Below are 27,788 nucleotides of genomic sequence, written 5' to 3' on the forward strand. Positions count from 1 at the left end.
CATAGTATGCAAATTGCTGTCAATCAATGCACCTGGTATTGTGCATGCATTATATCCAATGCATAAAGGGAGGGGGTGAATTTATTGTAACTTAGAAATCTGTAGTGCTAAAGAACCTACTCATTAATCCTCAACTACTGGAAGATTATTAACCATGACTTCCTCTGAAGCCTTGCCTAACTGGAAACTTCTCAACTTTTCCCTCCCTCCCTTTCCCCCTCCCTCCCTCTCCCATAGACACTTGTTAGCAAGTAAGACAATGGCCATTCCTAATGGCCAGAAATGCTTCGAGATGGCCCAAAATGACTAATCTTTGCACTTTTCCCCCATCTAGATGTGTAAGAAAATTTTCTGTCAAATTATACTGCAAGCAAAAAAAACCACCTCTCTGATAACCAGGAGTTGACACTGGTGACAGTAGTGAAATAAGGAGCCCCATTCATAAAGTTATTTCTATCAGTGACACCAACATCAACAGTTTCAGAGCTACAAGGATCCGGAAATGCTTTTTATAGTGACTCAGCAGGTTTAACAAAAGTAAAAAATAGTAGGCAGGGAACTGACACATGGCTCACTGTTGAAAATTTTTGGTTTATTTGACACAGGCCCTTGATGCATTTAAAAAGCGATAGAAACAATACTAAATAAAATCTGTCTTGGATCCTAAAAGAAAACCTCCACATTTATTATTGGGCCCCTACCAGAAAAGCCTTTTTTTTTATTAAGGACCAACTGAATAGGAGGAAGTGATGTTGCCAATGAAAACCAATCTTAGCTCGCTGCTCCAGCTTGCTTCACTTTAAATTGAATTGTATTATACTGATAACATTTATTTGGGGTGGGTGGCCCCATGGATCTAAAGCCTCACTGAGAAGATCCATATAAATTTAAGCATTCAACCATACATAACTTACATGTTCAACTCAAAGTCCATAGTAATAGAACCCTGATTGATGGGTAACCAAATTTTGCCTGAAAATATGATTGGAGCTTTTCTTGTGAGCATTTTTAATATACATTGCAGAGATGGCTTGTTCACATGCTTGTGCATGTACACAAATGCAGAGATATTTAAGGGTCACAGAAAGACTAATGGTAAACATTAAAATGCCTCCTCCCTTTTCATCACTTTACTCTCAATATACTTCAAATACTGGACTACTTCAATTTGTTTGGAAAACATGCACATCCACTGGAGAGTTTATACATCTGTATCATTCAACCTATAGTTCATGCAGAAAAGCCCAAAGAAGAAACAAAAGTCGGGTTCTAAATTCACATTTGTAGATCAATACTTGGATACCAATCAATGCATGCAAGTTGGAAACATCAGAAAATCCAACAAATTACTTTCTATTTTTCAAAATACCCACAGGAACAAAGAGACAAAAGCTTAAATATTAATTGAATATCATTTCAATAAAAATGTATACTTACTGGTGGGAAGTCAAAATCTATCTGGTTTGCTAAGTTTAATATATAATCAATTCGAAACTGATTCTCTGTGTTAGCTAGTTCAACTGGTGGTGCCAGGTTTCCCATCGCTGTTACTATTGTCTGTGGAGAAAATGATTTCAAGCATGTTACCAGAATGCTACAGTTAAAACAATTTAGCCAAAACAAGGAACAGCTGGTAGACTTACCTCTATAGCTTCTTTAATATTATTTTTAATATCTTGAATTTTCATTTTTTTCTCCCTGTAATCAAGAAACAAAAAAATTAAATGTCTAGATTGTGAAGGCTAAATTTGAAAAGGAAAACCTAAGTGTAGGCATTTTAGAGCTAGTGAAATATATTCAATAAATCATAACCAATTTCTCATTCAAATGCACATGCAGCTCCAATCAGCTTTTTTTTTTTGCAAGAGGTAATTTGTCTTTATAGGTAATGTTCCCCATCATAATTACTCTACATGAATTTAGCAAAACTGTTTAGAAACCCATGAACAGATTTTGCATCCTACCTTTTCAAAAGTCTTTCCTCAATTTTCCAATTTTTGAAACTCTAAATAATTAAAAGTGTCGGTCTAAAACAGGGATGGGGAATTATGGCCCTTTTATGACTTGTGGACTTCAACTCCCAGAATTCTTGAAGTCTACAAGTTATAAAGGAGCCACAGTTCCCCACCTCTGATCTAAAGAATACTTAAACTAACACAGGTAGTCCTAGTCCAGAATTCCTTCTGCCCACCATGGGGATGGGGCTTAGCAATGCCTTCAAAAATCCAAACAATATTGTCCACATGATTTCAAGAAAACAAGGGTTTTGCTGAAAACTGTCACTGATTTCCAGTTTTTGACAAAAATGGCCCATAACGAATAACAGGTTCACGGTCAACTCGCGAAGCATTCCCAACCTGCTTTCAAGTTGCCATAGGCAAGGGAGATGGGGAACCCAACCTCACAGCTGCATCGAGGAACGTGCATTCCAGTCAAAACAAAGCACATTCCAGCCGGCAACATCAAGGTCATCTCCACGGAGATCCACAGTGGCCGGAGGGAATGACTTCTACAACCTGCGAAATCCCTTCGTTGGGGAATGTGACTGATGACACATCTTGGAGGGAGGGGAAAACAGGGTCAGAGCCAAAGCGTGAATTAAGTGACGTCAGAGTTGGCTTCATTTGGTACATGCTGACATGAAGCTCCTAATAAATAACTGGGTTTCTTTTGAAGCTTGGCCTGAGGCTCATGATTTAATTAGGGCATCGGTCGGAACCCTGACATTCACATTAGAAGTGCGACCACCACAAAATCAAACCAGTCACATAGGTGACCCACTTTACAACTGTTACAACTTATAACTACAGTATATTTGGTAGGCTCCATTATGATTGCAAATTGAGAACTACATGTACAGCTATATTGGTAAAACAATCACAACAATGGAATGTAATATTTCCATTACAAAGTGATGATAAGCAGCTGAATTCACACCTAGGTTAGAAATACTTATATAACTACAGTATCTGTTTAGGACTGCATCAAAGTTTCAGACAATACCCATTTTCTTGAAACTTCATAAATGGAGGAAAATCAAGGAGATACCCCAAGTCTGTCCCATTTTTCAGTTAATTTTGGACAGGCTGTTATGGAATGTTTCATGTAGATGCACTCAGAATCTGGACTACGTAGAATTTTAAAATGTTGCCGAAGAAGAAAGGCTGCATTATAGCAGCTATACTAGGTTTCCAAAGAAACAGATATTTAGAAGTATGTTCTTTTGTTCAGCGTGGCCTGGAAAAGTCTCCTTCCCTTCCATCTGCTTTTTATTTGAAATCAACATTTAAAATAAAAGAGAAATCTGCTGGGTTTAGCACATCATGAAATATTCAGTCACAGAATGCCCACTTTTAAAAAAAGGGAAAGGAAAATAACCACTATTTCTATTATTTAATCAATGTTTACAAGGCCAAGTGGTATTACTAAGAGCCAGTTTGGTCTAGTGGTTAGGGCACCAGGTTATAAACCAGGAGACTAGTGGGAATTCTAGTCCCACCTTAGGCTGGAAAGCTGACTGATGACTTTGAGCCAATCACCAGGAGATGGTGAGTTCTAGTCCCATCTTAAGCATGAAAGCCGGCTGGGTGACTTCTCTCAGGTTTGTTTTTGTGGAAAAATAGAACGAATATTATGCTTGTTCACCACCCTGAGTTATTTATAAAAACAATAAAAGTGGTATAAAAATAAATTTTAAAAAAACTTGAAAACAGAAGCTGATTCACTAGATTCCTTTCCCATCAAGAACTTTTAATGGATTTTGAACAAGATACTTAAGTGATGGCAGTCATAAAAATAAGATGCCACAAGAACACTTATGTCCCTATTTTCACCTGTTTACCATAGTAGGCCTATGGTAAGTTCAGTAAATAGACTCTTTATACAGCAATGAATATATAATCTTAATTTGTATTTTGCAATATTCCCCAAGAGGACTTTTTCCATGACAATTGTATGCTGCATCTCCTACAGAGGGAGGTACGTCATGACTGTGACTAATAACTTACTTTCAAGTGCAATTTACTAATGGTTCAAGGACTTACAAAATACAATAAACGCCTTGCTTGACTGAAGCTCTCAGCATTAAAACCATTTGCTGACTTCAGCAATATGCAAAAAGAAAATTCTATTCCTAAAGATTGCTAGATTTTAAAACATTTTTTCTCAATAATAATAAAAAAGAGCTATTAGAGAAGCCACAAGGCCAGAACAGTATATTTTTAAAAGCCGCCAACAAGCACAGCATTCCTCTTCTGCATTATTTTATGAGCTACTATAAAGATATATCAGATACTGATTAATATTAGATATTTGTCTGCTTCTGGGAAAGAAACTTTGTCAGTACTAGAATTCCAAATCTTACCCATTTGCTAACAGGTTTTTTTTTTGAGTAAGTTATTTAAAAAAAACCTATCCTTGATCAGATAAATATAAGGTTTCTTTTAGAACAACAATATAGAAAGTTCTTCTTTCCCTTTTCTTGAAAGGGAATGAAGCAACATTAGCAAAAAAAGAAAAAAGAAAGAAGGGAAGGGAAGGGAAGGGAAGGGAAGGGAAAAGAAGAGAAGAAAAGAGAAGAAAAGAAAAGAGAAGAGAAGAGAAGAGAAGAGAAGAGAAGAGAAGAGGTGCTTAAATTTTATTTTCTTATAATACTGGAAGGGAAAATTTGAAGTCAATTCCAATTATTTCTATACAAAATTATGTCTAAACAAAATTTTAAATGCAAATGAGTGGTTTTATTTTGATGAAGTCGCCCGTGCTATAAAATTAAGTCCTACTGATATCATGCTTCAACCCAATCAAGTTCTAGACTAAAAAAATTTAGAAGCTATTTATGACCAGGTAAATTATCCCAACAGTGATCAAATTCTTATTTTGACTTTAAGAGGAACTTTTTCGGGAAGGTCACTGAAGCCCATGAGACACCAAAGGAGGGGGGGGGAAACCCATTACTGTTTAAAGATTTTAATTAAAAAACAACAACAGATAAAAGATTGTGGTAGTAATGTTGCCTTAAAATTCTATAACTGGAATTAATATGACAGTTTGTTTTCAGAGCTTTCCATCCAGAAAAAATTCAAAATTCTCTGATATCTTACAATAAAGATTTTGATATACAATATTGGACAAGCCCTGTGATAGATATCATTTGCCCGTAATATTTTTCTAGTTTTTCCCCAAGAACTTTGAAATGAGTTTCTAAACCAATTAACAATTTATCAGGCATCTGATTAAGATGATAACCCAGGAAAGCAAGAGTAATTAACACCTATTAGCTCTCAAACTGAAAAAACACTAAATAGTAGTGCTTTAATTTATCTAAAGACATAAAGCCACCTGAGATGTTATAATTATTCAGTTCATCATGAATATGTGTTCACATCTAAAAACAAGATTTTACTGTGGACGTCACTTTAAAAAACTGAATGCATTGTATGCTTACATGTAAGCATATATAAATGTACAGTATTTCCAAAGGCTGAGGATTTAACATTTTAATTCATCAGTAATATACCAGGAGAGAAGAATCTATTAAAGAAAAACAAATAAGCACTAGAATTAAATATTAGATTTTAAAAAATGTTTATTAAAGTTACCTTAATCCTGTCAGTATTCCTAGCTTCGGAATAAACTTGTCATTAACTCTACAATGCAGAGCTAGGAATAATGGCAAGATTGTTCTAAAGCTAGGAATATTGACAGGATTCCTAATTAATGGCACAATCTGATTTAATTTTGGCATAGCATATTATACAAACCCAGATATTTCCAGTTTACTCACAGATCATGATTAAATCAACCATGGTTTATAGTGCAATTTATGAACCAAGTATCTGAATGAAAAGCTTTTTTTTTTTTTTTTTGGCAAAGTAAAGAAAGAATTGAAGGCTAGATTATCCTATACAAAGCCTCTTTATAATCCAAAGGTTGGTATTTTTTTCAAGATCTGAATTCGATTACATACAATGTTGGTCATTAAGTAATTTTAAATATTTTTTAAAGAAGTCTGAGTACTATTTGAATGATCACATGGTAATTCAAATGACGTATTATTAATATCTGCAATATTCTCATTCTTAAAATCAAAGCCAACCATATAGCTTAAAAAAGGGGAATATCAAATAAATCAAACATGGCTAATTAAGAAATAAACCTGCATAGACTGAATTATTGTCTACTTAACTATAAATTAGTATTGTTGACTAATCAGATTTTCACCACCTAAGAAATCTACCTTTTCAATTATTTGAATTGCCTTGATTTAACATCAATCCATTCTAATCTACTTATACTAAACCCACTGAAGACCAAAACTGAAGTTTTAAGGCTGATTGTAAATAATAATAATAATAACGTCTACGGCACACCAATATGGTTGAGCTGAGATCACTCAAAACACTGCCTCTTGTATTGTAGCTGGCTTATGCAGGAATGATAATTTTGCCCAACAGATATGAATTAACTGTATTATATACTATTTATTTTTTAAAATTCATCCTTGTATGGAAGGAAAACCTAATGGACAATGGAAAAAAAATCTATCAATAACTAATTGAAGAAGAAATATGACAGAAATGTATAAAATTTCTTGAATGGAGAGTATTTTCCTTCCTTTCCCATGTTAGAATCAGGAAACTAGTATGAGGTGCAATGGAACTAAATGTTCAGGACAATCAAAACTGCCATTTTGATGTAAACAGTGTTCAAAAAGACCAATAATAGGTTTTTAGTCAATACCTTATTACCCAGCCTATGTTTAAGCAAAAATAGAATAAGATGTACTTCTAGCCTCCTCACTGAAAAGCAGAAATAAATTCTTCAATACACTATAGTACACTCCAGAAATGCTGGCAGTTTTCAATACTGTCAACAATGCCAAAATTCTCAGAAAGTAGTTTAAGAAGATTTAGCGTGATTCATTTATTGAACTTTCACTCCTAAGTTTCCGAAGTTTATTTTATTTATAACACTATTCTTTAGTTTGTAACTGCAAAAATGCCACCTCATTTCCCTAAAGTAATGAATGGGTTACTATCAAAAGTGTTCCTAATCCATCACCTAGAAGTTCATCTATGGAAATTCAAATCCTAATCTTCACAACATCATGGAAGCTTATCGTATAAGCAGGCAAATGGAGACAGTAGGACATTGTATGTGATATTTCATAATCCGAGTTTATGGACATTTGTAGAGAAGGATGGGAGAACAGCAACCTCATTGTCTGAATGCAAACTACTTTCAATTTTCAGGAGATGTGCCTTTTAAACATAATCTACCTCACATGTATTCTAAACATGTGCAGTACTCAAGGGGAAAAAAGACTGGAAAAGGGATAACAATGAGTATTTAAAGTCATCCTCACTGGGATTAACTATTTATTTGAGAGAAATAGCATTTGAGTATTTAGATAGTGATAATTGCTTCCAATCCTCTATAGCAGGGATCTCCAACCTTAGCAACTTTAAGACTAGCGGACTTCAACTCCCAGAGTTCCTCAGCCAGCAAAGCAAAGCTGGCTGAGGAACTCTGGGAGTTGAAGTCCACTAGTCTTAAAGTTGCCAAGGTTGGAGACCCCTGCTCTATAGCACACACTACTAGGGAATCTACTAGGGTTAATTCCCATAGGGATCAATTCAACAAGAAAAAGTATAAGGATTGAAAGCTTCCATCTCCCTCCCATTCAAACCCCCATAGATCAATTGCATAAAAGTATCTATAAATTATTGGAGCGGCTTCATGGATGTAATTATATTGCATTTTTTACTATAGTATGGTTACGGTTTGTCAGTGCCTACACCTATTTTTCAGATATTTATCATCCATTTCCCAATCTAGCCAGAAGAGTTCTGGAGTTCTTTGGTGGTCTTTCAATCCAAATACTAACCAGCTTAGATTTATTTATTTAGCATAGGGCATGCAATGTCAGGAAATTTATGCTAGACACAATGCAGTCCTGACCGCCTAAATTGCTAGTTCATTCTGTTCAGCACTTGCATGTTTATCCTTGATGCACCACAGTGGGCAAATTAGCTTGCACCAGCTGACTGGCGGCACTTGGATTACTGACTCTCCTGGGCTACTCTGCCAATTTAGTCTCACCTCACTTCATGTTGCATTGCCTCGTGTCTAGCCAGGTCCAGCCCCAGTTTGCACTCTTCGCACACACAAATGCAACTAGTTTTTTCCCCCAAAGTGGTACCCATTTATCTACTCACAATATTGCATGCTTTTGAACTGCTGGATGGGCAGGAGCTAGGGATTGAGCGACGGGAGCTCATTCCGTTTCACGGAGTCAGACTTGATCCGCTGGAGTGCAGACTATTTATGGTCAGCAGTTCCAGATCATTAAGCTACTGTGTCCCCTACCAGCTTAGCTGCCCAGCCCAGATATCACTGATTAGCTGTTCTTATCTATAGATACACAGACAGGTATTTTGCATACATACAAATTGCAGCACTGTAATTTGATAGGTTTATCCTGGCCTTCCCCAGGGAACTTAAGGTGGCTTACATATGGAGCTTTCTACTTCAGAACCTGAACCTTTTGTGGTTAGACTCCTAAAACTATTTGGAATAGACCAGGGGTGTCAAACTCAATTTCACTGAGGGCTGCATCAGACTGACCTCCAGAAGCCGGTGTGTGTGGGGGGGGCAGGAGATGTGGCCATCTTGACATCTATTTTCAGCTGCGACAGCCTCCTCCAGCTCTCTGCCAGCAAAAACGAAGCTGGGGAGGGAGGTGCTATGTTCGGACCTCCCGAACTCCTTTTTTCACTGGCAGAGGCACCACAGGCCGGTCCTTCACTGTTTTCAGGATGGCCCCATGTGTCAGATCTAAACACCCTGTGGGCCTTGAGTTTGATACCCCTGGAATAGATGATATGCAAGTCAAATAAAAATAAATAAATCATTTCAATATTATTTTAATCACAATAACTTGATTGCTCCTAACATGACACTTTCTTGAAACAGCAACTCCGCCAAAATTGCAAATAGATAAAGGCGGAGGGAGAAATCCCTTTCTTTTGTTGCTGTTGCAATTGTTTCAAGATTTATTCTTCCTATATCAAATACATAATTGGAGGACTTAAAATATAATACCCCAAACAAAATAAACGTACATTAAAATAAGCTGAAGGCTTATCAAGTTTTACTGAAGTAATATCCAAGAGATAGGGGGGGAAAGTTCCTCATTAATCACTAGAAAATTATCTGTGGACAAATCTGGAAAAACAGGGAAAGCCAAGGCAGTCCAGTGGAAAAGGCCTCCATTCAAGTTGCCAGATGCTTCCACCTCTAATAAAAGAACCTCATGCCTTTGGCCTCTTACCATAAAGGGAGCCAGAATTCATGAAGTCCTAAAATGTGTTCTTTATGCCCAGTTGCTCTTAGTAGACTAGCTGTTCTGTTCTAAATTGTATTATTTTCCCGAAATACCTTCAGAGGCAGCATCATATAAAAAGCATGACAATTCGATTCCATTTCTAAAACTATAGTACTCACTGCTGGTGCCAACAGAAGCAGAAAAAGTATGGTCAACAGTGACCAATTTCAGTCTTCATTATAACTTTCTAAAGAAAAGTCCGTCACATCCCTGTTCAGAAAATGTTCTGAACAAAATCTGGTAAACAAACCATAAACTGGGCGTTGGTTCTTACCTGATACGCCCCTTCTCGGCGAGCCGCAAGGAGCATCCAGAGACTGGGATGTGCTTCCGAGTCCTCTTCTTGCAGGCTGAGCTTTAGATGAGGAAACGCTCCGCCCCCTCACGTGACATCGCGGAGCGCCTCCCAGTTTTTGCGATAACGAGAAGAGAGGTTATTGATTCTTTCTAATCTACTATTGGCTCCTTGGCTGAAGAAAGAGCCCCCACCAGACGGAGAAATTAGGGTGGGGCTGGATGCTCCTTGCGGCTCGCCGAGAAGGGGCGTATCAGGTAAGAACCAACGCCCATTCTCCTCGAGCCGCTCGGAGCATCCAGAGACTGGGACATACCAAAGCTGGGCTGTCCTACGGGTGGGACTCCGTCTGGCCCGAAGGCCCCTCCGGATCACTGATGACCCTCTGTAAGACCCGTCGGCCAAAAGAGGCCTCCGCTGAGGCGTACGTATCTATTTTATAATGTCTGATAAACGGGGACGGAGAGGACCAGGTGGCTGCCCGACAAATGTCAGCGATGGGGGCTTGTGTGGCCCAGGCCGCCGAGGTGGCTGCACTTCTGGTGGAATGGGCGGTTATCCCACCCGGAGCGGGCAGAGAATGGGAAAGGTAGCACCTCGCAATAGTAGCCCTGATCCAGCGACTGATGGTGGAAGGGGAAACCTTAAGCCCCATTGACCTGGGTTGAAAGGATAGGAAGAGGGATTCCGACCTTCGCATGGATTGAGTGCGCTTAATATAAATACGCAAGGCCCTTCTAACATCTAGGGTGTGCCAGAGGACCTCCCTGCCCCTGGAGGGCCTGGGGCAGAAATTTGGTAAAATCAGTTCCTGTGATCTATGGAAGGGAGAGTTAACTTTGGGTAGAAAGGTAGGGTCGGGACGAAGGACCACCCGGTCTGCGTGGAACACGCATAGATCGCTCCTGACTGACAGAGCTGCTAATTCCGAAACTCGACGAGCAGAAGTAATAGCTACTAGAAAAACTACCTTGAAGGTGAGAAACTGCAGGGATGACTCCCTCAAAGGCTCGAACGGGGACGTGTAAGAGAAACGAGGACCTTGTTGAGGTCCCATGTGGGGAACCTGTGAACGGTAGGAGGGCACAGGTTGGTGGCGCCCTAAGGAAAGATCTAACCCTGGGGTGGTGAGAAAGGGAACCGTAGTTATCACAGGAGACCACGGTTGAAAGAGCAGAAACTTGCCGTCTCAGGGTGTTAGGTGCGAGCCCCTTGCGAAGACCCTCCTGAAGGAATTCCAGGATCTGTGCCACCGAGGAGAGAGGGGATTAACCTGAGACCCGCCACACCACTTGCAGAACCCTTTCCAAGTGGCATCATAAATTCGTGTGGTGGAAGGGCGCCTGGCGGCCAAAATAGTGTCGATGACTTGAGTTGAAAGATTCTCAGAAGTCAGACGGATCCGCTCAACCTCCAGGCGGCTAACTGGAGCCATTGAGGCTCCGGATGCAGAAGGGGCCCCTGAGAGAGGGAGACCTTGTCCGGGGATCCTCCATGGGGCGCTACTGATAAGATGCGGAGATCCGCAAACCATGGTCGCCTGGGCCAATAGGGAGCCACCAGGAGAAGTTCTGCCCTCTCCTGAATGAGTTTTTGAACTACTCTGGGAACTAACGGGAGCGGAGGGAAGGCATATAGGAGCCCTGGGGGCCATGGGCAACGCAGAGCGTTGTGATTCTCCGACCTGTGAGACGGATACCGGGAGAAGAACCGTGGAAGCTGAGTGTTGGTCGGGGAAGCGAAGAGGTCCACCACCGGAAGGCCGAATATTCTGGACGCTTCCTCGAAAGGGATGGATGGAGACGCCATTCCGCCTGGTCCACCGTGGCCCTGCTCAGCCAGTCCGCCTGAGTATTGTCTACTCCGGAGATGTGTTCGGCTTTTAAAGATAGGAGGTTGGATTCTGCCCAGCGGCAAAGGCGCTCGGCTTCCCTCATTAGCTGGATGGACTGGGTACCCCTTGCTTGTTGATATGGGCCTTGGCCGTGGCGTTGTCCGTGAGCACGAGAACGTGATGATTGCGGATCTGAGGAAAGCTGCGCAGGGCCAGAAGGACGGCGTGAAGCTCTAGCCAATTGATGCTGCACCCTGCTCGGTCAGCGACCATTTGCCCTGTGCAGAGATCGAGTCGAGATGAGCGCCCAACCCGGATAGGCTTGCGTCCGTAGTGACGGTGAGTCGTTGAGGTTCCGCGAATAGGTGGCCTCTGTTGATGGCGGGATTGGTCCACCAGAGAAGAGACGTGAGGACCTTTGGAGGGACCCTGACCTTGACCCTCGAGTTGCTTCTTCCGGATCGTTGGAACGGGAGCAGGAACCATTGGAGGGATCTGCTGTGTAGACGAGCCCAGGGAATAATGGAGATGCATGATACCATTTTGCCCAACAATTTAGAGAGGTCCAACAAGGCCACCCTCCTTGAACGCCTGATCTGATTGACCAGGGCTTGAATGCTAAGGAACCTCTCCGGAGAGGAAAACTCTCTGTGACACCGAATCAATTATGGCCCCCAAGTGGTTAATTCGAGTAGAAGGGGTAAGTTGGCTCTTTTGCCAATTGACTAGAAAACCGTGTGCCCGTAAGGCGGAGAGGGTGACCCTGGTATCCCTGACTGCCTGGGATTTGGACGGGGAGAGAATAAGAATATCGTCCAAGTAGCAGTGGAGGCGGACGGGAACGGTCCTGAGATGGGCCGCCAGGGCCGCCAGGACCTTGGTGAAGGTCCGGGGCGAAGCCAGACCGAAGGGTAGGGCCACGTATTGATAATGAAGGTTATTATGGCAGAACCTGAGGAATTTGTAATGGGAGGGCCTGATTGGAATGTGGAGGTATGCCTCCGACAGATCTATGGAAGATAACCAGTCTCCCCGCCTGGTGCCTAAGAGAATTGATTGCAAGGTGTGCATCTTGAATCTACGCTGGATGAGGTGACGGTTGAGCCGTTTCAAGTCTAGGATGGCTCTCCAACCCCAGAGTGTTTGGGCACCAGAAAGAGATGGGAGTAAAAACCCTTTCCCTTCTGGGCCGGAGGGACAGGTTGAATGGCCTGGATGTCAAGAAGATGATGGATGGCTGCATCCATTAGAGCCCGTTGGAGGGATCCCTTGAGGAGGGGATGGGATAAAACAATCAGGGGCGGACCTGAACTCCAGGGCGAGACCAAACCTGATTGTGTCCCTAACCCATGCATCGGAGGTGGATATGTCCCATTGGGCGGCGAAGTGGCAGAGGCGGCCGCCAATGGGGAGGGAGGAAGAGGATCTACCTTCTACGGTGGGGCCTTCCTCCCGATCCCGGAATGGTCTCTTGTAGCCGCCACCGCGTCTGGTTCTATCACCCGGGTCCGAGCGGTCCTGGGACCGGAAGGAAGGAGGTCTAGGGTATCTGGGCGGGAAGGGGGTTGGTAGAAGGGGCGGGAAGCTCCTCCGAAAGGGCTGGGGGCCCCTGGTCTCCGATCTTGAAAAAGGAAGGGCAAATACTTTCTCTTACTGCGGCCCTCGACCAGCAGTGGTTCCAAAGCTGGGCCAAACAGTTTGTCTCCGTAATGGGAGCAGTGGCCAGCTTGACCTTATTCTTTACGTCCGCCTGCCAGTGTTTGAGCCATAGCATGCGGCGAGCCAAACGTGCGACGTGATGGCTCTGGAAGAAAATTTTACCGACTGGTAAGTGGCGTCAGCCGAGAACTCGGCTGCAGCCAATAACTTCGCTATATCCTGGTGAGCTCTCAGATTGGAAGCAGGGATGTGGTCCTTGAGCTGACGTAGCCAGCGGATGGAAGACCTGGTGAAAAATGAGGCGGCCGTAGCCATTTAATGGCCCAGGCGTCAGATAGGTGGGCCCTACGCAGCGCCAGCTCCGCCCGCCTGTCCTCAGGCTTTAAGGCCTCTAGGGCCTCACTAGGGGTAGAGGAAGAAGCTAGACCCACAATGGGGTCATCAACCTCCGGGATATTCAGAAGGTTAGACAGAGCCGCATCGAGATTGAAGAATCTCTTGTCTTGGCTAGATGGAGCAGGAGGTGTCCCTGAGGAGGTAAGTTGCTTTGCAACCAGATCTACGAAGATGGGAGGGGATGGGATGACCTCGGCTTCCACCACTGGTTGGGTGAAAATGGAGTCTTCTGGGCCCTCTTGGACTGGGGGGTTCAGCAGGGGACTGGGGAAGAAGGCCAGATACATTCTTGGCCTTAAGGAGGAGGGACTTGAACATATGTGGTTTGAACAGCCCCCAAAGGTGGGTTGGTCGAGGGAGGACCCTCGTCCTCCGACATCTCCCCCTCCATGATGTCAGCCTCTAAGAGGGGTTCACTATAGCGGGAGGATCCCATCCGGGAATCCTCTTCCTCCTCCCTGAAATCCCCAAAGTCCCCTTCCTCCTCCATCTGGGCCCCAACCGGTGGAGGGCTATCCCTCTGAGAGAGTACCTGATCAGTTGGGGGACCGGTTGTGGAAGGGATCTGAGTGATAACGAATCGTGTTCAGAGGCTCGCGGAGAGAAACCTGATCTGGACACGTGTTGTAGTGCCTCTGCTATGCCCTGGCGGATGGCTGATTCCATCCAAGCCTTGATGTGAGGTGGAACCTCGGATGTAGAGGGTTCATCCTGGCGCAGACCAGCGGCTGTGGGTGTAAAGGTGGCTTCGGGGTCCGTCTGGTCGGAGGTCCGGGGGTCGGAAGACCCTGAGCGAACTGCGCCTAGGTAGGGAAGAGGGTCTGAGGGGAGAGGTAGAGCAGAGGTAGAAGGGGTTGGAGGAGGAGGTAGGTAGGGCGTCTCCGAGCGGGACTCCCTTGAACGCCGGTCGAACTCTTTTTCTAACGCTTTGTGGCGCCTCAAGGCGTCACGTTGTGCGACCTTGGAAGGTTCCTTGTCCTGTCTGGAGCCCTTAGGTTCCTTGTCCTGCCTGCGCAAGTAGTGGGACTTTGCTTTAGCCTTCAAAGAAGGAAGTTTAGATGGATTGTCGTCTGCCATGTTAGGTAACAATACTAGCAAAGGCGGTTGGCTCGCCCAGAATAGGCCTGGATGAGGCCGGGTGAAGGTGAAGCTGGCCCTCTCCCCTTTTGGAATTTGTAGTGTACAGAGATAACAGTGAGGTATCTGAATAATATAGTATGTACAGGAAAAAATAGATACTCTATTTGTAATTCCTTTGATTTCTTTTTGTTTGTTCTTTTTATCTTTTTCTCTTTTTTTTTTTTTTTTTTTTGTACGCAATATATATACAGGTTATCCGTAAATGTCTATATATCTATGAAAAAAATTATTACTGTACAAAAAACAGAAATTATTATTATTATTATTTTGCAAATATATTCCTTTTATTCTCGAACAGTAGCAATAACTGGTATCTCAGTACAGGCGGATCAGTCAAATAAACGCCTGAGGCCTATGTAGAAGAGAGGGCCTCTGGCAGCAGGCCTCCAGACAAGGGAAAACAAAACCGGAGGGGGCTGCAACTTCGCCCAAACGGACTGCGGGAGGCCAACTAAGATAAAAGAGCGAGCCAGGTAGAAAGAAATGGGCAGCAAAGCTCTGACCCAAGGCCTGGGGCTCTAATTCACCGCAGCTAGAATCAGAAAAAAGGCGCCCGACCACGGGCGGAGCCAAAATGGCGACCGCGAGCTGAACCGTCGGGGGCGCCTTCGGGACGGAAAAGGAGGGCTTTGCCGGTCAGCTCGGCACGCCTAGGGCCTTAGGGGCAATAACCCTCCCGGTCGGCGTTTGGGGTGGGGGAATCCAGCCGTAAATGAAAGAAAAACAACGCGTGCCACGAGGCAACGCGGAGGCAGCGATGCGATCTGATAAGGATGGGGGTGCGCTAAACGCGCTGCGAGCCCGCAGCTTGTCTCAGGGACGAGGAAAATTTTCCCTTAAGTCCAGACCCTTTGCGCAGGAGGAGAAAGAAGGCAAACCTTATCAGAAAGTGTAATAGGAAGGAAATCTGCGATCAGCCAAGGAGCTCTCTAACACACAGCCTGACTCTTCGAGGCTGAGCAAAAGACTGGGGAGGCGCTCCGCGATGTCACGTGAGGGGCGGAGCGTTTCCTCATCTAAAGCTCAGCCTGCAGAAGAGGACTCGGAAGCACATCCCAGTCTCTGGATGCTCCGGAGCGGCTCGAGGAGAAACATGAGGTTTCTAATGAAATAATATCTGGACATACCTGTGTACGTCTAAACAAACTACAGCAGCATTTTATTGGAATCATCACTGACATTTTGAAGAACAATACTAAAGCTGCCCTGGTGGCGCAGTAGTTAAACTATAGTACTGCGGGCAACTCTGCCCACAGGATGGAGTTCGATCCTGATGAGGCTCAAGGTTGACTCAGCCTTCCAAGATTGGTAAAAGGGGGACCCAGATTATTGGGGGCAATATATTGACATTGTAAACTGCCCAGAGAGTGCTTTAAAGCACTATGGAGCAGTATATCAGACTAAAAACTATTGCTATAACATATCTTGCGAAGCACCATCCATTCTACCCAATTTCAAATGGTTCAACCTGTATACAGGTAATCCTCAATTTACAACCATAATACAGCCCAAAATCTCCATTGCTAAGTGACATATTTGTTAAGTGAATGTTCTCCCATTTTACAAACTTTCTTGACAACAGTTTTCAAGTGAAACACTGTAGTTGTTAAGTTAATAACACATTTGTTAAGTGAATCTGGCTTTCCCACTGACTTTGCTTGTTGCAAAGGTTGCAAAAGGCAGTCACACAACCCCAGAAAACTGCAACTGTCATAAATATAAGAAAGTTACCAAGCATCTGAATTTTTGATCACGTGAATATGGGGAATGTTGCAGCGGTTGTGTGAAAAACGCTTGTTAAAGTCACTTTTTTCAGTACTGTTGTAACTTTGAATGGTCACTCAACTAATTGTTGTAAGTTGAGGACTACCTGTTCTCAATATGTAAACCCACTGCTCCTCCTTCACAGCTCCTTCTGGAAGACACATCCTTATGAGAAAAGATTTGTTTTTTTAGAAAAAATAAGGTTGACAGAGTACCCCAGCTGTGACAACTGTTCTACCTTGATTTCTGCAGAAATTCGAGGTCACTATATAATATTTCCACTTAATTTTCCAGTTAAGATATGATGGTTACAGTATGACGTATAAAAGGTTGCCTGAAGCATTCTGCTAGCAAGGTTATGCCTCTTGAGCAATGTTCAAGGTAACTGTTTGACTTAACTTCATATTTATTACTGAATGTGCACTATCAAAACAGAAAAGGAAAAAAAAATCAGCAGGCTAAAACATTTAACCCCAGGCCATCCATCTTAATAACTGGTCATTAATATTAAGAAAATTGCTGAAAATCACTGCTCATAATGCCTTGATAACTTACTGATTTTTAAATGGACATTTTGTTAGGGTTCTTTTAAAATTTATTACACCAAACCTATCCGAGAATAAACAAAAACAGTGAGTGCTATTAAGCGTTTGCATTCATACCACAGAAATGGACATTTGAAATGCTTGCCTGCCTCTCTTTTATACTTTATATTATTTCAAACACTTTTTAAATTTAAACTCTTTAAACAACAGGCCAGATATTATGAACTGTTTGGTTACCAGTCCATTGATTGCATTTATTCTATAATTAACCAGCTTTGAACAAAAAGTGATATGGAAAGTGATTCCTAATTTAGATACAATTTATAAGACTTCCCAGTTACCCTGCCTACTATATTCTATTTCCTTCTGGCTCTAGATAATACGATTCCAATATTGAGCAAGTTACTAAATTTGCTTAGAATACTCTGCGGAGAAAGTTCTCAAATATGAGGTGTAACTTCCAAGAAAGACTTCTTCTAACAGTTCTACAATACCTAAAAACAAAAACATCCTAAATTATTGGAGATCGATGCAGGTATTTAAGCCCCACCATGCTAACCACCATGTTCTGGAAGCAGCTACCCCTTTGAAAGCCCAGCATAATAAAATGATTGATAACTTATTAAGGCAGAAGTGATCAAGAGGAGACCTTTTAACAAGAGAGGTTATTGATATACTATACTGTTAAAAAGGATTCTGGACACCATGTGTGCCAGAGCAAAACCTATTGTTATTGTTGTTATTTGAATAGTTAGTTAGATGTTCAGACTAGATTTGGCATTTTACCTACCTATCAAATCTTCTCCAAGGATTTGGGATAGGCAGATGTGGATGTTTGGTGGTGTACAGATATCATCAAAGGATGTAAGCGGTTCCAAGTAAATCTGTCTTTTGCAACTGATTGATGGCGAATTTGCCAATGCCGATGATGATGTAGGACAGGGGTCCTCAAACTTTTTTAACAGGGGGCCAATTCATGGTTCCTCAGACTTTTGGGGGACTGGACTGGCTGGGTGGGCGTGGCTAAGTGGTCATGTGACTGGGTGGGCATGTGACTGGGTGGGCATGGCCAAATTAGTAGTCGATTAAACAATACACACAAATTAAACTTTAATTTGTTATGCTCCTGGGGGTGGAAAGCAGGTTAGTGAAAGGATGTGGCTGCCTTGGGGGGGGGGTGAGGGACGTTTGTGTGTGTGTTTCTCTCTCTCTCCCTCCCTCCCTATCTCTGTGGAGGCTGGGGAAGCCAAAAACAGGCCCATTTTTGGCCTCCTTGGCCTCCAAAACCACTCTGCCAACCAAAAACAGGCCTGTTTTTTGGCCTCCTCAGCTTCCAGAAGGTGGGTGGGGGCCAGTGGATAGGTGGGGCGATGTGGGTGGGGCATCCTCATGGTCCTGTGCAGGCCAGATTAATGGCCTCAGCAAGCCATATCCGGCCCACGGGCCATAGTTTGAGGACCCCTGATGTAGGAGATGGCCAGACTGAGCTTGAAAGACATCATCAGTCATGAGTCCCTTCATGCCCACAAGAGATCTAAGTCCAGCCCAGCTTGAATTCCAGTGACTCTTATCTACCGCCCATTTGCTTGGGCCGTTAATAGTTCAGATTCTTGTAGGAGCTTAAGTTTACAATAAAGCTTTGTACCCATTTGAACTTCCTGGACCTCTTGATTTCCTTGGCGCTTGACGGGTGTTATTTGCTGTCCATCTTGTTTCAAAATGATTCCGGGCAGCTTACAATATAAATTGTCAAATATAAAAATACTCAATAAAATGGCAATACAAACAGAATAAAATCATGGACACAAGATGGAGAAGAGGGAAGCGGGATGCAAAGGGGGAAGGGGGATTAGCTCTTACTTAATTGACCAGCTCCACTTTGAAGCTTCTCCATTGGGGCTTCAAGTCACCTGGCAGAACCAGATCTTAAGGCTAATTTTACGGCAAGTTAGAAAGATGGGAACCAATCTCAGCTCAGGGGGTAAGACGTACCAAAGGGCAGGAACCACGGCAGAGAAGTCTGTTCTCCTTCTCCTCCTTTCTCTTTGAAAAGAAAAGCCCATCACCAAGCTGTAAACTTCATCCTCTGAAAGAATAAAATTCTAGCAAGAACAGGCTGACCACCTACTCTGGGATCAATTCACTTCCCAACCCTCTGCTTGAGCTGTGGATCAGTTAATTATTTTATATCTTGTGCCATAACTGATGGCACACATCTCTTTGGAATTTTCTCGCATCTTGGCTGCATTAGATGAAAAGAAGAAACATTTTTGGTATCATCAATGAATTGACGACACTTTGGCTTAAATCTTCAAGCTCCTTGGAATCATTAAAGAAGGTCATAATTATATTAAATGACATTCTGACCAATGTAAAAACATCAAAGATATATGAGCATATATATCCAAAATTTCTCATTATTTTAGTTTAAGACCAGTTAGTAAAGAGGAAAGTTCCCCAGATATAAAGAAATACAGAAACCACATAACTACATTCCTATTCCTTCTGGCAAAGTTCATTATATGGATCATAAGAGAAAATAATAGTAGTGTTCTTTGCTAAAAAAAAATAGTAAATAACCTATTTAATAATCATATGACCACTTTTTATCTTTCTCTATTTAAAAAGTATGATATACTGTAACTACTAACATGAATACAAACATTTTTGTATAGTAAGTCTCTTCATAATGTTAGATTTCCCTCATATTTATAGTCTTAACCCGTTTGGTTGTGATGAAAACAAAACAAAGAAAGCCGAAACAAAGCTAACAAGATACAATAAATGTGGACATGAAAAATGCCCAGTTACACTCGGATGCTGCATTTGATCGCACAAGAGGGCGCTTGTAGATCCAAAAAGTGGACCTGCGAGAAAAATTCTAGGATGATGATGACAGTCTTGACTCGCTAGAAATAGTTATTCCACACCAAGAAAGAGATTAAATAAGTAAATGTTGATTTCCATTAGAGATATGAGTTGATGTGATTCTGAAATTTGTTCTGCATGCAGATTTTAATAAGAAATAGAAATAAATGAACTTAATGGGACAACATTAAATTACATGCCCTTCAACAACTAATGATAAATTCAATCAGACTGAATTTTTGATATTGTAATTTAAACTGAACAGTAGGTTTATTCATATGTAGAAGTCCTTGGCCAGCACTGAAGCTAAATTACTGCTGGTGCTGCTATAGTATATATATTATACCATATATACTACAGTACAGTATAGTAGCAGCACAAATACATGAAGGTTTCAAGCACACTAGGTCTATACCTGTGCTTCACTAAGAAACTATGTGATAGGGCCAGTTCGGACCGGTTCAGAAGAACTGGTTGTTACGATTCTGCGCAGTTCGGACAACCAGAATCCTTATCGCACACGTGTGACTGCATTCTCCCCCGCCTGCCCCACCCTGGCTGCAAAAATGGCCTCCCAGGAGGCAAAAAAATTAAGTGCGGGGGAGGGGGGACACTGCAAAAAAAAAAGCCACGCCCACCCAGTCACATGGCCATGCCCACTTAGCCACTCCCACAGAACTGGTAGTAAAAATATTTGCATCCCACCCCTGGATCAGGCTTAGTTTTGGGGGAAGAAAATAAGGGGGAAAAGGTGCCTCTGCTTACCAGCATCCATCGGTATTCATCTGGCTAGCGTCCTGTTTGGAAACTGAAAGAGTATTTGCTGTGTGAGCAAGGAGACAGCAAGGAGCTTGGGCGTGGCTTAGCTCAACTGTTCTGTACTAAAGCTTCTTGGTGCTGTGAAACTAAAACTGAAACTCCACTCCTCTGCTTGTGTTTTGTATTTGGAACAGATTTGTTTTCAGGTGGGGAGGGGGAATAGAACTCCTTAGCATCAGTGTGTTAAAAAAATATATATGAAATACTAATGCTCTGATGGTCATTTCAAAAAAATCCTTTCTTAGTGAGCACCTAAAAGCCAAGAGGAACATACATGCCAAATTTCAAGTTTGTAGGCTTTATGGTTCTGGAGATTTTGTGATCATGTGTGAGTGGTATTTCGCCTTTTTATATATAGAAGATTTAACATAAAATGCAGATTCTGTCCAATTTATTCTGGGCAAATAAAAGTATTAGATAGCAAAAGCTCAGGAACCAAGATGCAGAAATCAACATGCAGAAATCCATTAATATAGATATTTCTGTATCATTGATATAGATTAATGTCTAACCTACTTAGACAAATAAAAGTGATATGGAATAAACATACTGTAGAAACAAAAGTTAAGATCAATAAGAGGAAAAACAAATTAATTCCATCATTGGGCTGAGAGAAGTGCACAGCCTAGATCCCATGTATGCACAATTTTCAGTAGGGTTTGTTCATCCGCCATTCACCTCCAGCTGTGCAACCTAGTTCCTAACAGGCCACAAACCAGTACCCATCCGTGGCCAAGGGTTGGGTACTCCTTATGCAGGAGACAAGGACAACAATAGAAATGACCTAAAGTTTTATCATACATAACTGAAAACCTGAAAGACTGTAGGCATGGAGTCCAAAACAAGATAGGAATGACCAACCAAAGAAATGAAGGCAAGTAGCAGAAATGGGGGGGGGATCAATAAAACTAGTCAGCAGGAAAAAAAGTAAGATTTTAATGTTATCCTTTGCATTTAAAAACAGCGGTAAGTCAAGGAGAAGGAAATGTAGACCAACAGATCTTTAGCAGTATAAGAAAAAAGCTCCTTTATGGAAGTCTGAAAATGAACTAATTCTCACTGAGGAAAGAAAATTATAGAAAAAAGTAAATATTTATCATAACTGAATGGAACAGCCTCCCAGAATTGGAGAATAAAAAAGGATTGAAAATTTATTACCTTTCAACAAATGGTACCAACACAGTATGCAACAACAACATTAAAGCAGCAAAAACACACTGACTCATTAAAATGATATTAAAGTGGGATTAAAACATCTGCTTTTTGAAAAAACACTGCTCAAAACTTCAGAGGACAAGATTTTGATGAACATGTCATTATTAAGTAAGAAAAAGGAATTAAAAATATGAACTCCTTTATACTTGCTTATAAGAAGAAATCTGAAGTAGTTATGAGAATCTGAAGAGTGGTACAAAAGTTAAAAAAAAGAGTATCTGGAAAGGGGCAAGGGCATCAGAAACAATATTCTTCAGAATTGCAAAAATTACAAGAATCAAAACTACAGAGCAAACTCTAATATTTTTACTCATTCTTTACAGGAAAAGTGGCCTTGGTGTGGAAGCTCAGCTTTTACCTTTAGATACATTATTGTTTAATATTACTTTTGATTATAATTTTCACTTCCTTGTTCTTTTACAGGAAGACTTCTCTTTCTACAGCCATCACAAAACAACATTTCAGACAAAAAGCTCTTCATTTAAAATATAACCTTTTAATTTCAATTTTTTGGGGGGCTCTGGAAAGGAAAAACTTACAGTATTTTAGAGACGTGACTAAAGAGACTATTCACTGTCTTCACAAGTGACTGTACCATTATTTGTGTGTCTTGGGAGTCTGAAAGGATGCATCAGAGATAGATAATTGTTTTCTGGAGCCTTGACGACAGACAGGAGCAAGCAAAACGGCCTACATAATAGGACACCAGAGAATATAGCAAGTGAGAGATAGTTAATTTTATCAAAAGGTAGTTAATGTATGCTTATGATCTCATTGCAAATTTCAAAATTTGAACACCTTGGCAGGGACTGCTGAGGACTCCCTTTTTTGCTTCTAAATAATTAGTTTTTCCCCCAAAATGCAATTGCTTGTTGGACACACAGTAAGAACTACACCAGGGTATCTGTCACAAACCAATACCATACACTAATTATAGAAGAAGCAGGCAGAGTTGCAAAGTCCTAAAGTACTTTCTTTTTTCTTTATGACTCCAATAAGTTGCATGCACACATTAGCTGGACAAGGAGTCCAGATTGCTACAAACATACAGTTCAACTCCACCCAAGTCAAAGAAATATAAGTTTTATCTTCTTCTCCATAGGAAAAAAAAATCCACGGAACCCCTGGTTTTAGTTTCCATTCATACTGCTATTTTGGATGGCTTGTAAAAGTCTAGTAAGGAAATGCAGACAAACACAAATTTAAAAATAAAAGTTTGTGTTTTATTCATGGTGAAAAAATGGTTAGGTAGTGCTCAACTTACAACAGTTCGTTCAGTGACCATTAGAAGTTTCAATGGCCCTGAAAAAAGTCACTTATGACCGTTTTTCATACTTATGACCGTTGCCACTTCGATGGTCATATGCTCAAAATTCAGATGCCTGACAACTGACTCATATTTATGACAGTTGCTATTTCCCAGGGTCATGTCACCTTTTCTGACAAGCAAAGTCAATGGGGAAAGCCAAATTCATTTAACAACTGTGTTACTAATTTAACAACTGCAGTGATTCACTTAATTAATGTCTCACTTAGCAACAGAAATTTTGGGTTCAATTTGGTCAAGGACTACCTTTATATCGTGAAAATTACTACCTTTATACTGTGAAAATTACTTTTTCCAAAAAAGATGAAGCCACCATGGATTTCACCTCATCCTGCCACAACAAGGTCGAAGAGGATGAGAAGAGCCCTACAATGCAAGCTTTATAGGAAAGTTCCCAAGCATTCTCTTTTCAAGGCCCTCCTGGTGTCTCAGTAATTCTTTTTTCATGGTACCACTTACAGTTCCCAAATGGTGAACTGTGGTGCCCTGGGGACAATTATGTTTATTAAATGATAAAATTTCCCATGGTGTTCTTGTGAGTTTGTTTTAGCACTCTGGGCTGCATGACACACAATTAGGAAACTTTGGTTCTACAGCTTTCAAATCCCTCCCTCCAATGAGAAGTTTACCTCATTTACACTGCAAACAATAATGCAAAGAAACTGGACTGATTCTTTAAAAGTACAAAAATGGAATACAGATAGAAAACAAGTTGAAGAGCACACATCGTTCCAGTGTCCTGGTACTGGGGTAAACCACTGGCACAGATCAGATGCTAATAATTTAAATAATATCCTTCACTAGCAATTCACATTGAGGTACATACATGGCTTTCCTCGTTTTATTCTGTTCACTCCCCTTTGGGATAAATTAAACTGGAATAATTATTTGTCCATAAGCGGCAGCATCACTGGCCTTCCCCTTACTCCACAGTTCAAGTGGAGTGTGAACCCAACACGGTCCAGTTTCAGTCCTACATTATAATCATGAATTGGTGTTCTTATTTTGTAAAAATTTGGTTTCACAAAGAGTAGCATGGAGATTATCTTGATCTATTAGCTGAGTTTTGAGTTCAGTTTTTTTTTCAACCCAGAGCATTTCTTTGTAGTTATTGAGAGGTGTATCTGAGATGGCAGGAACTGGACTCACGACCCTTTCTATTCGGTTAATCTAAACCACGGATGTCAAACTGGATGTGTCACATGCAGGTCATGTCTGCCCCACCTTTGCAAATGGGAAAAACGTCACAAAACACTACGTGACGGCAACTTGATGCCGCAAATTTGACACCCATGATCTAGACCCACTGTTCCACTCTACAAGCTCTTATCTCTATGTACATTTTGTCAACTGGGAGTCATATTTCCATAATATCATCTTAAATGGATCTTATTCCATGAAAATCATGCCATATTAGCTTTTACTATTTTTGCTGGATGAATCAACGCATCGCTTAAAATTGTTTAAAAGTCGAGCAACCATGAGGCACAGCGAAAATCCTCTATTTAATAGCAGTAAATTCACAGGACATCATAAACCTAAACAGTAAAGCCAAATAAAGTCCAGGCCTTTCCAACCAATCCTTAGTGGCTACTGTTTGAATGGCAACATGAGGTGAGAAAGATGTAGAGTATTTATAGCCAGTTCAAAAGCGATGTTCTTTTTTTAAGTGCAGGTAATATTGTTAATTATGCAGAACATCTGTGGGTACGCATGTTATAAACTAACATAGGCAACAAAGCAGTATTTTTTCCTGAGAAACCTGTTGAGGACCTTACATTTTATAGTTAGGTGGCTGTAGACAGAAAAAGAGAAAGAGTAATCAGTAACACAATGAAGAGACGATTTGAAAGAGGCAAAAAGGTATTAAGAATGATAGTGGCGGGCAGAAAGCATCACAAGCCACGGGACGAGGTATGCTTCTTTTTTCTTAATCATGAAAGCACCGGTCTCACGAGAAGCACAACGGGGCCATGGGAAAAGCTGCGCCCCAAGGAGCAACTGGTGGCCGGAGCGGCCGGGACTGGCAGTGGCGGCGAGGGCCCGACCTGCACAGGTGGGGCTGGGCGGTTTTCTCCTGCGCCCGGCTCGGAGCGGCCCACTGTGTGATCTTGGGCATCTGGCTCGCTGCGCCCTAGGCGCGCCTTTCCTCACCTCTCGGCCAGCAGCAGCAGCTCTGCCGCCACCTCCTCCTCCCCTAACGCCCGCTGTTGTGATGCGTATTCCCGTAGACCCGAGCACCAGCAGGCGCTCACACCTCCCTCCATGGCCTTCCCCTGCGGTAAGATGGGAGAGAACAGCGGCGCCCTCAGCGCGCCGGTCCCGGGACCTCGCAGCCAGACCGAGGTGTGTTCGGTGGTGGACGTCCTGGCCGATCATCCGGGAGAACTGGTGAGGCCCGACAGCCCCAACTTCTTGTGCTTGGTGCTGCTTTCCCACTGGAGATGCAACAAGACCCTCCCCGTGGCCTTCAAGGTAAGCCGGGAGGGGAGGCTGGGCGGAGCCGGTAGGTCCTGGGAGAGGCGCGCAGATGTTTCCTGCCGAGCGGGCTTCCCAAGCGCCCGGGAGGACTTTAATGGCAAAAGCGGCGGCGGAATGGGCGCTCGGTGGGTGGGGGGAAAGGCAAGCGAAAGCCTCCCCACACACACACCTCGGCAAGCGGTTTGCAGGGTTAGCCAGCAGTTTCTCGCAAGAGACTGAAGGCCGGTCTGCTCCCCCAATTAGACGTTGGTTCAAGAGGAAGGGTCAGCCCTGCTACTAATTGGTGGTTCACAGTTTATCCGTGGGCACCGGAGGAGTTATGTTTTGGGGTGTGGGCATTTATTTATTTTTTATCTTATAAGTAGCCAACTTTTGTAAGCTGAGGGGGTACATTCATACACACATACACACACACAGTCGTTTATTCGTAGGGGAAGAATCTGTCTATCTATCTATCTATCTATCTATCTATCTATGTTGTGCAAATTTAACTATGACGCCAAACTTGAGTTTTGGAGGATGTCTCGGAGAAAAAAATAGTTATTTTTCCTACCCCGAGTACGGCAGGCGTCTCTCCCGCTTAAAAAACAAAACTCTTTCCTCCCCTCGCTTTGAAAAGGGGAACTGTTAACAAATGCAGTTTTTTATATGTATCGTATCTTGTGCTGACCCGGCCCGTCTGTCAAATTTTAAAAGTCAATGCGGCCCCCGAGCCAAAAAGTTTGCCCACCCCTGATCTAGACCCACTGTTCCACTCTACAAGCTCTTATCTCTATGTACATTTGTCAACTGGGAGTCATATTTCCATATCATCTTAAAATGGATCTTATTCCATGAAAATCATGCCATATTAGCTTTTACTATTTTTGCTGGATGAATCAACATCGCTTAAAATTGTTTAAAAGTCCAGGCAACCATGAGGCACAGCGAAAATTCCTCTATTTAATAGCAGTAAATTCTGGGACATCATAAACCTAAACAGTAAAGCCAAATAAAGTCCAGGCCTTTCCAACCAATCCTTAGTGGCTACTGTTTGAATGGCAACATGAGGTGAGAAAAGATGTAGAGTATTTATAGCCAGTTCCAAAAGCGATGTTCTTTTTTTTAAATTACTGCAGGTAATATTGTTAATTATGCAGAACATCTGTGGGTACCGCATGTTATAAACTAACATAGGCAACAAAGCAGTATTTTTCCTGAGGACCTTACATTTTATAGTTAGGTGGCTGTAGACAGAAAAAGAGAAAGAGTAATCAGTAACACAATGAAGAGAGAGAAAGAGAAAAAGGTATTAAGAATGATAGTGAGAAAGCATCACAATATAGGTATGCTTCTTTTTTACTTAATCATGAAAAGGTCTTATGTATCAAACATTCCAACTGAAAAATAGGGTGTTTTCAATGGGACGTGATACACAAGAATGTCCTTGAAATGTCATTATATTCTCAGTTATACTTAAACCCAAATACTACAAATAGACAGGAAGCTTTATTACATCCTTCGAGACATATCATCACTGAGTTAGCACTAGACAACAAAACATCTAATACAAAACCAGAGGCACATTTCTTGAAATTATACTATTCATCAAAGGATCAGAGATTATGCAAATCAGCATTCAGATAACAGATAATCAGAGTTGGAAGGGACCTTGTAGGTCATCTAGTCCAACCCCCCGCCCAAGCGGGAGACTCTTCATTTAAACAAAAGGAATCAGATCACAAATCCTACAAATTTGCCTACAAATTCAACTTCATCTCAAGAGAGGAAGGAATTCCCACAGCTCACTTCACCAGCTACCTGGTCCTGACTAATTCTTGATTCCCATAGACGGTAGCCTTCAATGAATGTTTAAAGAGCACTTCCTCATAACTCTCATTCGCCCTACAGATTCCAGATCTTTCTTTCCTCTTCCAAGGCTTGGATTCTGCAGACAAAAAAACCTCCTGCCTGTCTGCTCAGATATCTGTCTGCATTTTATATCTCATTGCAGGATTGCCTGCCTGGCCCACATGTGGCCCAGACTGTATAAGTCTGAGTGAATATGGGGGAAGGGATGG

At 42.0% G+C, this 27,788-nt stretch overlaps 2 protein-coding genes across 4 annotated transcripts in view; both read right to left on the minus strand.

The window, feature by feature from the left end:
• STX16 (syntaxin 16) overlaps window positions 1-27,788 on the minus strand; it is a 385,173-nt gene that overhangs the window by 117,244 nt on the left and 240,141 nt on the right. The window lies entirely within an intron of this gene.
• GNAS (GNAS complex locus) overlaps window positions 1-27,788 on the minus strand; it is a 223,816-nt gene that overhangs the window by 91,852 nt on the left and 104,176 nt on the right. For all 3 annotated transcript variants that reach the window (XM_087959239.1, XM_026664916.2, XM_087959240.1), the window contains exons 3-4: window positions 1,644-1,698; window positions 1,438-1,557 (exon numbers count right to left, since the gene is read on the minus strand). In XM_087959239.1, coding sequence (XP_087815365.1) covers window positions 1,438-1,557; window positions 1,644-1,698 — 175 coding nt within the window. The remainder of the gene's footprint in view (window positions 1-1,437; window positions 1,558-1,643; window positions 1,699-27,788) is intronic.

This window comes from Notechis scutatus, chromosome 3 (assembly GCF_049901735.1).
Source record: "Notechis scutatus isolate UNSWTSFEM ecotype Mainland chromosome 3, rNotScu1.2, whole genome shotgun sequence".
Classification (NCBI taxonomy): domain Eukaryota; kingdom Metazoa; phylum Chordata; class Lepidosauria; order Squamata; family Elapidae; genus Notechis; species Notechis scutatus.